We start from the raw sequence: 15,633 nt of genomic DNA, 5'->3' as shown, positions 1-15,633 counted from the left end.
TTCTGGTGAAGTTCTAAAAGCAGCTGATGAAGTCCTTTGCTAGTATGAGAAACTACATGAAGGAACCATTTATGACCATGCAACCCCGACAGCACACCAACTTTTATACAATTTTTTGTATAATTGCTGGAGGGCTTACCAGTCATCCTAAACTCTACTCAAATAATTACTCAATTCCTAAATAAACGTCAAGCCACTGGCAGAGTATTTTACCATTGGGTATATACAAACACTGCAGTTGGTTTAATACTTCAGGAAGCCAAAATGAGAATTACTTTTCCTTCTACTTATTGAGACCCCAAGATAAAAAAAAACTCTATTCCTTTGGCAATCTAACAGGATCAAAGAGAGGATTTGAAGCATACTGGTCACTCAGCTGAAACTTACCGGAAAATACATCCAGCAAACACCCCATCGAACATTGTCCCTGTACTGACCCCTGAAGGTCAAACGTCCTTCCGAGTCATATTCCTGAGCAATGCCATTCAATTCTCCATCAATGTAGGTACCATGAAGGCTGCTTCCATCCTCATAGGTGTATACAGCTTGACCTTGCAAAGCATCATCAATGCAGTTTCCGTCCAGTGTGCTAAATATTAAAGAGAATGCATAATGAGACACACTCCACTTCCCCATCCTCAAGAGACTGGTTCTGACGACACCAATGGCTGATGGAGTGACATTAAATATTCATTTGGATGATGTCAGAATTGTCATCAGCTGTAGACATAGATGTCATTTTTGAAATAACTGATGTATCCTCCCCACTTTTGCTTTTACAAAGTTAGCCACAACCAATTACACACAAAAACAGTTCCAAAACAGTAAGCAAAGACATAAACGGGGACTAAATGTCAAAATCCACCAGTGCAAAGTGAATATAGCAAGGGCAAATTTCAGTTTCCAATGACAGCTATGGTGCAGGGAGGAGTATTTTAGTCTCTGCATCTTAACACTACAGTTTCAGTTCAGGCAGGAACCAGCAAAGTACATGGTATTCCAGTACAGTGCTAAAGGACGTCTGCTGATGCCAATTTCAGATGGGAACACAAGCCCATGCTCCATCTATAGTTTTAGATGGATATAAAAAATCCCACTGGCACACTTTTCAAAAAAGAGACGGATACTCTGGCACCAGCTTTTTTGTTTTTTCCCTCAATCGCAAACATCTTCAGTCACTCTTCATCCTTTTATCAGATACACTTGCTACATTCTCTTAGCATAATAGATAAAGTTCTTTTTCTAATATAATATATAACACTTTTAAAATCACACAATATATAATGAATATCATATTTACTGCATATAGACAGGCTATTCCATTCTACAGTTCATCACCAGTTCTGAAATGATTTTGAGAAAACTATATGTTGCTTTGACAAATTTCCAACACTTCCACTGATACAGAACCCAACACAGACATTGGCTTTTAAACCCTTGGAAGAATCAACCATAATCTGTCCCAACATAATTAATCCCAAACCCATAAAGGCCACATTATAGAGTGGACAGAGACGAAAGAGTCAGGGCTTGTTCCAGCTGACCCCTGTCAGAAGTAGACACTGAAGATGGAGAGGAAAGCTCTCCATTGCAACAACTTCCATGGTCAAACAGAACAACTCCCATTGCATTGCTTCATAAAGGATGCTGAACCATTGTTTGAAAATTCTGAGGGTTCAGTATGCAGCTCACTTAGTACCATTTCCAGCTGTTTCCCACTTTCCCTTTAAATACAAGGGTCTCCATTACCCCTGTTCCTTTTACTCTTATCAGAGGCCCTTTATGTTCCTGTAACCTCACCAGGGCTTTATTTCACTTATACACATTGGAGTCCCATTTCCCTTTAAGTCACTGGGGTCACTATAAAATTTATTATACTCTCAGGTAACACCCAAAAAGTGTATTAAAAGTATGTTGGGGGACTAATACAAGTAACATCCAACATTCTGAAAAATCTGCTTGTTCAGCACCAAAGTCCTGAGGATGTGAATTTAGTTACCCCAATAACTAACTTCTAGTTCACCGTTTCATAGAATAGTACAGCACAGTACAGGCCCTTCGGCCCACAATGTTGTGCCAACCCTCAAACCCCGCCTCCCATTTAACTCCCCACCTTAAATTCCTCCATATACCCGTCTGGTAGTCTCTTAAACTTCACAAGTGTATCTGCCTCCACTACTGACTCAGGCAGTGCATTCCATGCACCAACCACTCTCTGAGTAAAAAACCTTCCTCTAATATCCCCCTTGAACTTCCCACCCCTTACCTTAAAGCCACATCCTCCTGTATTGAGCAGTGGTGCCCTGGGGAAGAGGCGCTGGTAGTGAGGGAGGAAAGAGGCAGCAACAAGTACACTGTACTAGGATGTACTTGCAATGTCGGAAAACCCCTAATTGTATTTGTTTCCACTCCCTAAAAAACGTAAGCAGTAGATCACCCCCACTGGTAGCCGAGTTATCCCAGATGGTCATGAGATTAGAATTCAAAGCAATAGTAGCAACGTCCACGGTTACGGCTGTGCAACTGACTGGGTGCGTGGTGCTAACCTCCAACATCAGGACGGCTCTTGCTGTGGAAAGTAGGCCTCAAGCTAGGCCACCTGCTCCACTGAAAGCTTACACTTGCCGACAGCACTACCTGGAACAAATACTGCAGATAGTGAGAATCTAGCAACAAGATTAGGTCATCACACATCTTCTGTTATTCAAACATACCACGCAATCCATATTTTAAATCTATATTTCTGCCTTAGTTCCATAACATTTAACATGATTATTATTAATCTCTAGTGAAATGGCTTCTAGGTTTTAGGGGAGAACTGTTCCAGGTTTCAACTAACCCCTGTGAAGGAGTATTCTTGATACCACCCTTGAATGGCCTGGTTCTAATTTTATGATCACATTTTCATGTTTTTTTTTACTCTTTTTGTCACACCCCCATGGTAAACAAAATCTCCCATCAACTTTTCTTTAAAAAAACATAACAGACCTCCCACCATCTTTTAGAATCAAAAGGATTACAGATATAGTCTGTGCATAACAGCCCCTTTGGCCTGTGCTCTCACACAGGGTGGGGGGGGGGGTAGTAGCTTCCACACAAGCAGCTGAAACGGCTTTAAGGAATTTACTTTGAATGAGGTACTTCCAAGTAGGTGTCAGAAAGATGAGAATAGCAAATGAAAATTTCCCATCAGTTTATGTTTCTCTCAACTCCACACAAAGAACACAGTGTAGGTGGAAGGTCCATCAGCAAAAAAAACAAACTAGAAGCAGTAACAAGGCTGCAGAAGACTAGGAACCATAAATTCTGAGCCATGTGTCATGCAGAAATATTTAAAGATTAGCTTTATTTATCATATGCACAATGAAATGTGTCATTTGCATCAATGAGGATGGTGCTGGGGGGCCACCCACAAGTGTTGCCATGCTTCCAGTGCCAACACAGCATGCTCACAACTGACTAACCCTAACCAGACATCTTTGGGACCTGGCGGCTAAACCACACCACTCAGGTGATCTCCCCGACACCAACAATTTAACTGCAGCAAGATGACACCAATTTATAAAGTACCTTTGATGTATAGATCCCAGGGTACTACACACTATATCCAAACTATGACACCACGTCATATAAAGGAAAATTATAGAGCAGATGGACAGAAAGAGAGTCATAGGGAGAGGGACACAGGCAGGGAGGTGAAAGGAGAGAATTCCAGAACTGAATACCTTAGCAATTGAATGCACAGACCCCAAGTTAAAATTAAATTTGGGGAAGGCAAAGAGGCATGTTAGAGGAGCTCAGGTGATGGTTTTAATGCCAGAAATAATAAAGGGATAACTAAATGGAAAGATATGAAAATAAATATGCAAATTTTAAAATGTGAAGAATTATTTGATAGGAATTCAATGTAGCTCAACAACTCAGAGGCAATGGGTGGGTAGGACTTAAAATACAGGCAGTATTTTGGATGACATTGCCATCTATTAGGTAACACAAGGGAAAGCCTTTGAAGTGTCAAATGTGGGAAGATAACCGCGTGTGGGAAGTGCTTAAGTACAGTTCTAATGCCGTATTTGTTGGCTGATGACACCAATGCTGTTGGCTGAATCAAATGTGGTGATGAATCAGCAAAATCTGGCTGAATGGTGCCACAACAACCACCCCTCACTCAGTGTCAGCAAAAACGAAGAGCTGATTATTGTCTGCAGGACTAAGAAATTGGGGGCCCACAACCCTCATCGGGGATTAGAGGTGGAGAAAGTCAGCAACTTTAACATCCTCAGCACTATCATTTCAAAGGACGGGTCCTGGGTCCAGCATGCAATGTTACAGAGAAAACATGGTAGCACCTCTACTTCTTATAAGTTTGCGAAGATTCAACCTGTCACTTAAAACTGAAACTTCTAAAGATGTGGTGGAGGGTATACTGACTGATTGCATCACAGCCTGGTATGGAAACACCGATGCCCTTGAATGGAAAAGCCAACAAGAAATAGTTGATACAGCCCAGACGATCACAGGTAAAGCCCTCCCCACTATTGAGCACATCTCCAGGGAACACTGTTGCCGGAAAGCAGCATCCATCAAACACACCCTCCTCCCCCCCACCATCTACGCCAGGTTCTCTTCTCACTGCTGCTATCAGGAAGAAAGGTACAACAGACTTGGGTCCCCCATCACGAGCTTCAGGAACAGTTATAAACTTTCAACTATTAGGCTCGTGAACCGGAGATAACTTCACTGAACTGATTCCACAACCTACGGACTCACTTTCAAGGACTCTACAACTCACGCCCTTGATACTTGTTACTTATTATTATCAATATTATTATTTTTATTCTTTTTTTGTATTTGCTCAAGATGTCTTTTGCACATTGGCTGTTCATCCATTTTTGTTGAGTGCAGTGTTTCGTTGATTCTATCCAGTTTCTTTGTACTTACTGTGAATGTCCACAAGAAAATACATCTCAGGGTTGTATATGGTGCCATATACATACTTTGATAATAAATTTACTTTGAACTTTGACTGGATGTGGAGTTCACTATAAATGAACTGAGACAGGGCAAAGACAAGGTAATTTATGGAGGCAGAGATACACGTTCTTAAACAAAAGCATATATATGCAATCCAAACAAACCCTTGTGACATCAGTGTCGGGAACAGTCCATCTCTTATTTCAGAGAGGGCCAGAGTTTGTGACGGCAACCCAAGCTTTGGCATTCCTAGTGTTTAAGGAGGAGACTACAGTCCCATCAGTACTTCAGTCCAGAAGGCATTCTGACTGTTGGAGGGCAAAACAAAAAATCAGGTATCAGCGAGACACAGCTTGCTACCTTTAAGTGTGCAAGTGGAAAGAGAAACAGTTTACACACAACATTGCCAACAGGCAGCATGTAGAGGAGAGAGAATGTTGCCATGAATGTTGCCATAGACAGACAATGAAGTGTGAAAGCAGTCCACACAAAGCACACAACCCAATGAATAGATATGACTTTTGACAAAAAGATTATTTACTTCTGCATCTATTTAATTGCATAAATTGCAAATAATTTAATATGAAGTTTAAGAGTATGTTGACAAGTCCAGGAAGTTGGTTCAAGATACCATATACTTTTGGGATTTTATCTGCCTATTGATTAAAATGACAAAAATGCTAATATAATTACCCAAAGGCATCGAACTTTATAAAAATACTACCTCATTGTTTCCCAATATTGTCATACACTTTTTATTTACTATCTTGTGCAGTAAGTACTTTGAATCAATAATATTAGCTCTTGTTCTTTGGGGAAAAATATTTGGATCACTGTCCTCAAAGGAGACTGAAGGTTAAAGGGTAGGAAACGTTTTGCAACTTTTAATGGCACTAAAACAGTATGGCAAATGAACTGAAAACAACTTGTGAAAGTTGCATAAGGATCAAGACTGCAAGGTTCATGGAATTGCACTGTCAGATTTCCCCGGTGTAAATCCGCATCACATCAGTTTCAGTGTAGCATTCTCCATTCTCAAGTATTTATGTCTGCTAGGATTCGAATACATCCCTGCAGCTCACCCCTAAAGGGATATACCCTAACACATGTAATGTATGAGGTGTGTTTGATGGCTTTGGGCCTGTACTTGCTAGAGTTCGGAAGAATGAGGGTGAGATCTCATTAAAACCTACGGAATACTGAAATGTCTATCGAGAGGGGGCATGGACAGGATGTTTCAAACAGTGGGAGAATCCAAGACCAGAGTGCACAGTCTGAGAAAAGAAGGAATTCACTTTAGAACAGATGAGGAGGCATTTCATTAGACGAGGGTGGTGAATCTGTGGAATTCACTGCCACAGATGGCTATGGAAGCCAAGTCATTGGGTAGGTTTAAAGCAGAGGTTGGCAGGTTAATGATTAGTAAGGCTGTCAAAGTCTACGGGAAAAAGACTGGAGAATGGGGTGAAGAGGGGAAATAAATCAGCAATGACGGAACGATGGCGTAGAATCAGTGGTCTGAATGGCCTAATTCTGCCCCAAGGTTTGTGGTTTTCTACAACTCTCCCAGCTATGGGGAATGTTACTAATGAATGTGGCAATGATAGAAGACAGCACTTTAAGAATGCACTGCTGAAGACTAGTGTACACAGGAAGCGTATGGACTATCCATACCGCCTGACATTTCAAATCAGGGATGCAGTCTATGAATGCTTGCTTCTCCAAGAAGCCCACTTCTAGTTCCTGCATACTGGAAGGAAAATAGGGGACATGCTCTCTCCTTCAGTAAGCTCTACAAACTGAAAGATGTGGCAGAGACTAGCGGTAGCAGCCTAGATGACCTACAGAATAAAAAAAGGGGAGCGTAACTGTGGTAACAATATGCGCAAGCAAGCCATGTGCAGGTGACTGCATTGGAGATCACCGGAGGTTACGGGTCTCAACAAAGACTAAGAATACATTTTGCACATTGCCCTTTCATTAGTACGATTCCACGGATAGAGTCATTAAAACCTGGATGTTCCCTGAATACAAGAGCTGTTGATCTGAAAATGACAAGGTAGAAGATCTTCCAGTAATCATATTTTTCACAGTGCATTACTGTTCATACAAACTGGTTAAGTTTTATATTACAAAATTGCTAGGGAAAATAAAATTGCTACTGAACCAGTCATTATACTCTCCACCACACACCTTTAGAAGTTTGTCGGTCCCACCTCCCCATATGTTCTTGCACCCAGGAACAATGGTTCATTCTTGGTTAAGCTAATTTTCACTGTTCAGGATCGTTAATTTTAAGAATTTCTAAGCCTACAGCCCCAGCTTGTAAAACTCCAAAGTAGATTTCAGAAAATATGCACGAATATCAAGCAAAATAAAACAGTCAGTATACCACACCACTTACTTCTGTAAATTTGGTAAGAACAGGGGAAGGGATGACAAGCCAATTTCAGTTCTGGATCTATGTCACAAACAGACCACAATGGCAAGGCCAGTACACTTCCTTCCCAAGCAGTGTCAAGTGAGCAGTTGTGTTTGTTTAAAAAACAGCAGCACAGTAATTTTGTGGTCACCATCAACATTTCCCATCACTGCCCCATCCCCCACCAGAATTATTTAAATTCTTGAATTTTTAAATTATCCAGCATTATGGCAAGATGTGAACTCATGTCTCCAGATTAACAGTATGACACTCTGGATCCCAGTGATCCTAACAATACCCCCTTGTATGGTGTGTAGTACTGTACATTTGGCATCTCGTTTATACTGTGCCATTCCTAAGGTGTGAAATGCTGTTGCTGATTTCACATATTTACTTTGCAAAACAGAACAATGTAATAGCTATTTATGCAAAAATGATTTCATCCTCAAAATCAAGGATAAACAACTATTTTATTCACTAATGTCAGGGGGCAAATACTACAGTTTCTTTGCTAGAGATCATCAACACTCTTAGAACTCCAGATCTGGCCCCAAGAACCTGAATGTATAAAAATAAAAATTTGCAAACACACAGTGCTGAAAGTGATAATGAGGAGCACCATTAGATGAAAATGAAAATAAAAATTTTTGGATTTATCTCAAAATGCTTGAGTCGAGTTCAGCTCAAGTATTTGACCTTCATGATTATGCAATTCTCTTGGAAACAAACAAGTACTGCAGGGCTTCACTGTTCCAAACACTAAATGCACAGTAATGTTTATTTGTATAGTGCCAGCTGGGTACAAATATCACATTTCAAATAACTGAACCTGAAGTAACTACAACTGGAGATTATCCATAAAATATTGTAAGTTATGAAATAATAGTTTGGTTTCATTTTTATTTTAGGTAAGGATTCCAGCCTACTATCAAGACCCCATTACTACTTTCCTTAAACTACCATACTCTGTTTATCCAATAGATCAGCACTAGTTTGCCCGCACTCTGCTCTGACTTCTGCTTAAGTGCCTTCCCCCAGCCTCACCCAGGCAGATTCCATGGCGGGCTTGCACTCGACCAAGTAAAGCATCCAATCTCATAATCACATCGATCATTTAAGGCCTCTGAACATGTAATCCTAGATCTTCAAGGGCTTTATGCCACTATTCAAGCAAACCTACTTAAATTCATATGAAGGTCTTCTTGAAATATGTGCTTAGTGTAAAATGTTAAATGCCTTCAACTGCCAATGTTTCTATAATCAAGGTGAATGGGTTGGTGCAAAAGGAAGGTACTCCTCTCAGTGTAGTCAAAACTCTTACATGTCAACTTAATTTCCCCCTGCCAGATTCTCATGTTCCCCCCTTAGCTTATGATTTGGAGTTACACACTCTCCAATCTATTTGTACTCCAGGAACTCTTCCCAATGTGTATTTATAAAAATTCCGAAGTAGCAAAACAGAATAATGCAGTTGATTAATAGTAGTATATACTTATAAATATCTTGAGCACCAACTACATTTAAAAACATTCTCACCATTGCCCAGTTAGGAGCATGTCCATTAATTTCAGTTCAATTCACATCCTACCTCAGAGACTTGAACATCAATTCAGGCCAAGTGAATGCTCTGGTGTTAATGGTGCCACTTTTAGAAGCGCGATAAACTGAAGCCCTGTCTGCCCTCTGAAGTGGATGGGTAAGTTTCCACAGCCAGACTGAATAACCATCTTACACATCATTAATTTGTTCAACTCTCTGCTGTGGGTGGAAGTTTGCAGTTTCCCCACAAGTCGCTGAACTTCAGAAGTCAGCCATTGGCTGAAAAGCACTTTGGAATGTTCCACCCTGACCAATGGCATGATAGAAATGCAAGATCTCTGTGTGTCTTACACTTACTTCATTTATCACACTATGCTGTTTTAATGCACTGCACAGAAAACTTTAACGTTTACCTGTCTTCTCTTAGGTTTTCATTTCTGAATCATACAGTATAAAGGCACACAAGTTTATTTTAGCTTAAAGGTAAACACACTTTGCCATATTATATCTGTCATGACTTATAAAATAAATCATATTGAGATATCAAATGAATGATTTGAGTCTTCAATTCTACAATTTATATGGCCTGGGTAAAGCATTTCTTTTAAAATAGCACCATCCCATCAACAAGATTAAAAGGGGGGGAAAAATCTAATGTTTTCCTGCTTTTCCATTTGACTCTCAACACATTAATATTGATAAATATAGGAATAACATGAAATTCATCCTACACTAACACTTGGAATAGAAGTATCAGTGTAAGTGCACCACAAGTCTGTGACACCAGTCATTCTCACCTCTACATGGCTCTTTGCAAGACAAGAGCAATATACCATAAAACTTCAGCACCCAATTTCAACTGTTTCAAATGGAGCACCTTGAGATAATTTTAGCTTGGCCTGATTGGTGGGAAACTGATAGGATGGTTGTCCATTTGCACACCATTTGATTTTGTTTTCTGTTCACTGCACCACCCATTTTGCAGACTAAATGAGCTGGTTTAAATAATGCCAGTTCATTTGATTATTACTACTTTTGTCACTACTCCCTCACTTCACCAACAAAGCAAGGCTGAAAGGCTTCTGCTCCTCATAAACAAGAGAAAATCTGCAGATGCTGGAAATCCAAAGTAACACACACAAAATGCTGGAAGAACTCAGCAGGTCAGGCAGCATCTATGGAAAAAAGTACACAGTCGACGTTTCGGGCCGAGACCCTTCGTCAGGGCTCATCATCTCTCACATTAATAAAATGTCTTGATGAAGGGTCTCGGCCTGAAACTTCAACTGTTTACTCTTTTTCATAAGAACATAAGAAATATGTTTAATAGCTTACCAATACAATCAGAGATGTTTACAACATTTCAACCCATTTTACAAATTTGACAGCGAGATCAGCCAAGGAATGTTGCACCACAAATGGAACATTCCTGCACTGTGCAGGGCTCCATGGATCAGTTCAGAGCCTTAGTTTCAGAAATAATGGCGTTTCTGCTACAATCAACTATACTGTGCCCATCTGGATGGGCTGCATAAAGACACGTCAAAAAGTTTTCAGGCAACACACACACAAATGCTGGAGGAACTCAGCAGGCCAGGCAGCATCCAGGAAAAGAGCACAGTCCTCACTGCCATTCAGGGCCTTAAACAGTCCTTCCAGGTGAGGCCACACTTCACCTGAGAGCCTGTTGGGGTCATATACTGTGTTTGGTGCTCCCGGTGTAGCCTCCCGTATATTGGTAAGACGACGTAGATCGGGAGACTACTTCGCCAAGCACCTATGCTCCATTCGCCAAAAAAAGCGGAATCTCCCAGTGGCCACCCATTTTAATTCCACTTCCCATTCTAATATGTCCATCCATGACTTCATGATGAGGCCACACTTAGATTGGAGGAACATCTTATATTCCATCTGGTTAGCCAACTTGATGGCATGAACATTGATTTCTCAAACTTTCAGTAATGACCCTACCTTCTCTCCTTCACCATTTCTCACCCCCTTTTCCCTCTCACCTTATCTCCTCGCCCACCCATCGCGTCCCTCTGGTGCTCCTGCCCCCTTTTCTTTATTCCATGGCCTTCTGTCTCTTCCACCAATCTACTTCCCAGCTCTTTACTTCATCCTTCCCCCATCCAAGTTACACCCATCACCTTGCGTTTCTCTCTTCCCTCCCCCCCACCTTTCAAATCTACTCCTCAGCATTCTCCTCCAGTCCTGCCAAAGGGTTTCGGCCCGAAACGTTCACTGTACTTTTCTTTCTACAGATGCTGCCTGGACTGCTGAGTTCCTCCAGCATTTTGTGTGTTGCTCAGATTTCCAGCATCTGTTTGACAGAGATTTCAGGATCTTCTTTCAGTACAAATTCCAGATTGGGTAATAAATCCATTCCTGACCACTGTAATAAGGAATTAACAGGAAAGGCGGAGGAAGAACTGATCTCAAAACAAAATAATTTTGAGCTGATGCTGAGGTTCAAAATAACCAAATCAAGACTTTTGGCTGCAGAAGGAAATCTCTGTACACTATCCTGCACTGTGGAAAAAGGTCAAGATTTTTTTTTAATTGATTTCCCAACATCATATTTACTGGAGCATGGTTTCAGTGCAGTCACCCAACTTCTTTCAAAGCAATGAAACAGACTGCAAATTACTGAACGTGGAGATCTGAGACTCCTGAGTGACATTCAGTCTGATGTTGAGAAGCTGATATCACTGCACCGAGCCCCTCCATCTCATTGAAAGGTGAAAAAACAGTGAAGTTGTGAATAGGTCGACTACTAATGAACGCTCTAGAACTATGGATGAAAATTGTTTTTACTCTAATTAAATACTTTTATTTGTAGCTTTAAATAGATTTGAATAATGATTTGCAATTATTTGTCACTGCTTTGAATGACAAGTTCCTATTTCCTTTCACTGAATTGTAAATCAAAATTCTTTAGAGCTTTAATGTAATAGCCGGAAAGGGAGAGTGAGGTGCAGGAGAAGTGGTCTGGGAGCTAAGGGGACGGTAACCCCCAAAAAAAGTTTGGGAACCACTGCTAGAAGCAATTAAAAAAAAGACTCCATCCATGCAGTTGGCTGAATGCAGTGACACAGCTTTGAAATTAAGGCACACATGCTTGAAATGCACAGCCAAATTCCATTTGGAAGTACAGCTCTCGGCAAAGGTCCACATTTTGGAAATACTACAAATTTTAAATATATTAAAACTCTAGGGGATAATGTGATCATATTATGAAGGATTTGTATGCTTCTTAAATTCTTGTTTAATTCCTCACCTTTGAATTTATAAAGTCAATTCATAGTGAAATACTTTAGATGGGAAAACTTGACAAAGTAGTCGGAATGATTTATGGCAATGCAGAGACTAGAGATCAGAATATTTGGTTTGCCTCAGAAACCTATTCCAAATAGATACCTGGAATTCAGATACTGAGAAAGTTGACAAAAAGTATAGCAAAAATCAGGAGCCTAGTTTTGCACAAAAAGATGGAAATTAAAATATATGATTTTAATTGTGCTACCATTTACTTAAGTTTATTTTTTAGCCAAACTTATTCAATATAATTTAACAAATATTGCTTGGTAACTTGTGTCATTCATTTTTCTTCAAAATTTTAAAAGACTTGCCATGCCCCAAATCTCAGAGTTTAATCATGTTTTCCTCTTCAAAATGTTTAAAAAGGAAATTTCACTTTGTTGTACTGACTACAAAAAAGTCTACAAAAAAAAGACTTGTATATCCAATAGAGCTTTCATAACACAAAATAAAGGTGTCAAGACAGCATTGATATTTAAACATTCTCATTTTTACATATTAACCCTGTGGAAATGAACCAGGGGGAACAGATCATCCTCAACAGTAATATATACGTAATCCAACTATTAAGTTCAAGTTTAATTGTTATTCAACCATACATGAATGCATCCAAACCAAACAGCATTCTTCCAAGGCCAAGGTGCAAAAAAAAATGTACCAACAGTCATACATAGAACATTTTATCGGCAAGAACTAGCCCACAGCTTGATCAACATACATTGCAATATATATTAAAACGAATGAAAAAAATAATGTTATTGTTTATCCAGGCATTGTTCCCAAGGGAGAATCTGGATGGGTATAGCAAGCAAATACCTACAGCCAGACTCAATTGGAATAAAATATCCAGCTGGAACACGTGCCCCCTGCAATGCCAGTCCAGTGATCATCAAGGTCTGTTGGCACGGCATCTAATGGCAATGGTTGAAAAGGCATGGAACATCCCTCACACCATTGTAAATATTCCCAGTAATAGATGATAAAAGAACTTTCTCACTCAGGTTAAAAACAAACTCTCTCTAATGGAGTAAACATAAATAAACAAAAGTGATAATTTTAAAATTGATGGTCTAGTGTTTTACCTGCCATCAAAAAAATAGAACTTCCCAGGACCATTCTTCTCACCATGTATAAAATGCCCTTCAAATCTGTCACTAGAGGAATAGGTAACTTTACAGAACCCATGTGGCTGGTTATCTTCATCCAGGGGACCTACAATAGGAACATTTTAAACTTACTGATCCTCGGCAAAAGTAACAGACATCGTTTCAAATCCATCATTGCATTCATTATTTGACGAAATAATTGTTACTGACTAAACATCAAGAGAAATATTCACTCTATCAGAAAGCAGGCATTTGCTGAAGATGACCGATTTCTCATCCGTGACAGCCCAGGCTGGAGGAGGGAGTTTTTTTTTCTGATTGGATTATTTATCACGAGTGAAAACAACAGATCAGCTTTCAATATGACGGCAGGGGGCAATTTATTTTACCTTTGTTGCGAACCCCACAATAACGTCTTAAATTGGGAAACGCCAACTAAATGCATCTTCATTTAATCAATTCCTCTGTACATTAGTACAAGCAATGGTATGTTAGATGGACAATCCTGTCCATCACCCCCTTCCTCAAAAGGTGATTTAACAAAGCATTATGAAAGAAAAAAAATACAGCATTGTTAATATAATGAGTTTCCCTGCTCTCGCTTCGCTCTACAGTGAATGAGCAACAAATTAAAACACGTTCCCTACCATTACACCAGCGCTTTCATGTTGCACTGAAAGCATTGACTGCATCACTATAATCCAGGTTACATAACTATTAAAATAGGCTTATTTTTCTTAAATAGAATCATCAACTTTAAAAATAAAATGCATATTAAGCCTCGGGAATTCAGGATAGTTTCTGATTCGTATCTTTTCGGTGTTCTTTTAACTTTTTAAAACACATTTTTCGAGTGTTGTTATGATGGCACCAAGTTACAGTAGTTATAGAATTCATCGTCGTGTCTTTCATCGGTTTAAGTAAACTCGCAGATTAAACGATTAAACAAACTTTTCAAAATTGTACTGAAAAGTAAAAATAAATTAATTGCGCGGGCATGTGATTTTTAGAAAAAAAAATTGATTAGCTGCAATAATTGCATTTTTCCAAAAAAGATTAATGCACAAAATAAAATGTTATTTTATTTTTGTTTGAAACGCACAATTTTGCGGCTCTGCACCGCACTGCCCCTCCCTTCTGCTTGGGTTCTTTCAGCATACTCGGTCACTGGGCCGCTGCCTTGCCTTCACACACAAACACACACGAGTTCGCCACACTGACACTGCAAGCAACAAGGCACGGCCGGGTGCTCTCACCTTCCACCGTCTCCTCCACATTGTCGTCGTCACTGTCCATTGCACGGAGCGGAGCGGAGCGGCCGCGGCCGGTCCCCGTGTGCAGGCTCGGCTCTAACTCTGCCCCGTGATTCTGCGACTTCTCTCGGGGGCGCTACTGCCGAAACAGCAATCAGCCGCTGACATCATCTCCCGGCCGCTCCGCTGATTGACAGGCGCAGCCCCTCTTCCCTCTGACATCATTCCCAACTCCTGCTCTGACTGACAGCTGCACCATCCCACCCCCAGCCCAAAAAGAAATGAGCGAAATCCATCGCCACCTCATTCACTTCGGCTGGAGAATCGGGGTAGCAGTAAAAAGACTTAGAATTGTCCTCATCTTCTTACCTTTGCCCTAGCATCACACCCTGGTGAGACCACACGATATTTTTGACTGTACTGTGTTTTAAACTTGGTCCCTATTAACTCCATCGCCACAATTCTGTCTCCTGCCTCCTGCCTCTGGGCCTGGTGACCTTCACTAAACTGCAGATTATTCACTCAAGCTGTTCCCCAATCTGGAACATAGCAGTGCCTAAGGGTGCTTGTTTCTGGTAAAAATACTTTCTATCACACAAAATATTTTGATTTAAAAAATGCATTCATACAGGCACAGGCTTAATAGATCTATCGTCTCAATCCAATCTGTTTCTTCTACGATAATGCCACAAGGCTGCCACGGTAGCGGTCTGCGCAACACTATTATAGTTCAGGGAGTACGAGTTCAGAGTTCAATTCCAGCATCACCCGTACCTCCTCCCCGTGGAATGCATGGATTTTCCCTGGGCACTCCGGTTTCCTCCAGCTGTCCAAAGACATACAGGTTAGTAGGTTAATTGGTCATTGTAAATTGTCCTGTGATTAGGCTGGGGTTAAATCGGTGAATTGCTGGGCAGTGCGGCTCAGAGGGCCGGATGTCCTAGTCTACATGGTGTCTTGATAAATAAATAAATCGTCTTACACATTGACCGCAAACAATTTTGATGGATATGGCATT

General features: G+C 40.4%; 1 protein-coding gene across 2 annotated transcripts in view; it reads right to left on the bottom strand.

The window, feature by feature from the left end:
• Positions 1–14,781, bottom strand: part of setd7 (SET domain containing 7, histone lysine methyltransferase) — a 26,527-nt gene extending 11,746 nt beyond the window's left edge. The window contains exons 1-3 of one of the 2 annotated variants that reach the window (XM_063046637.1): positions 14,619–14,781; positions 13,339–13,468; positions 388–589 (exon numbers count right to left, since the gene is read on the bottom strand). In XM_063046637.1, the coding sequence (XP_062902707.1) occupies positions 388–589; positions 13,339–13,468; positions 14,619–14,658 (372 nt within the window). In that variant the 5' untranslated portion in view covers positions 14,659–14,781. Of the gene's footprint in view, positions 1–387; positions 590–8,984; positions 9,117–13,338; positions 13,469–14,618 lie in introns of those variants that run through there. The other variant, XM_063046638.1, reaches the window with a different exon arrangement.
• Between the last annotated feature and the right edge of the window lie 852 nt (positions 14,782–15,633).

Source organism: Mobula hypostoma, chromosome 4 (genome assembly GCF_963921235.1).
Source record: "Mobula hypostoma chromosome 4, sMobHyp1.1, whole genome shotgun sequence".
Classification (NCBI taxonomy): Eukaryota; Metazoa; Chordata; class Chondrichthyes; order Myliobatiformes; family Myliobatidae; genus Mobula; species Mobula hypostoma.
This window is presented reverse-complemented; position numbering and strand designations above follow the sequence as displayed.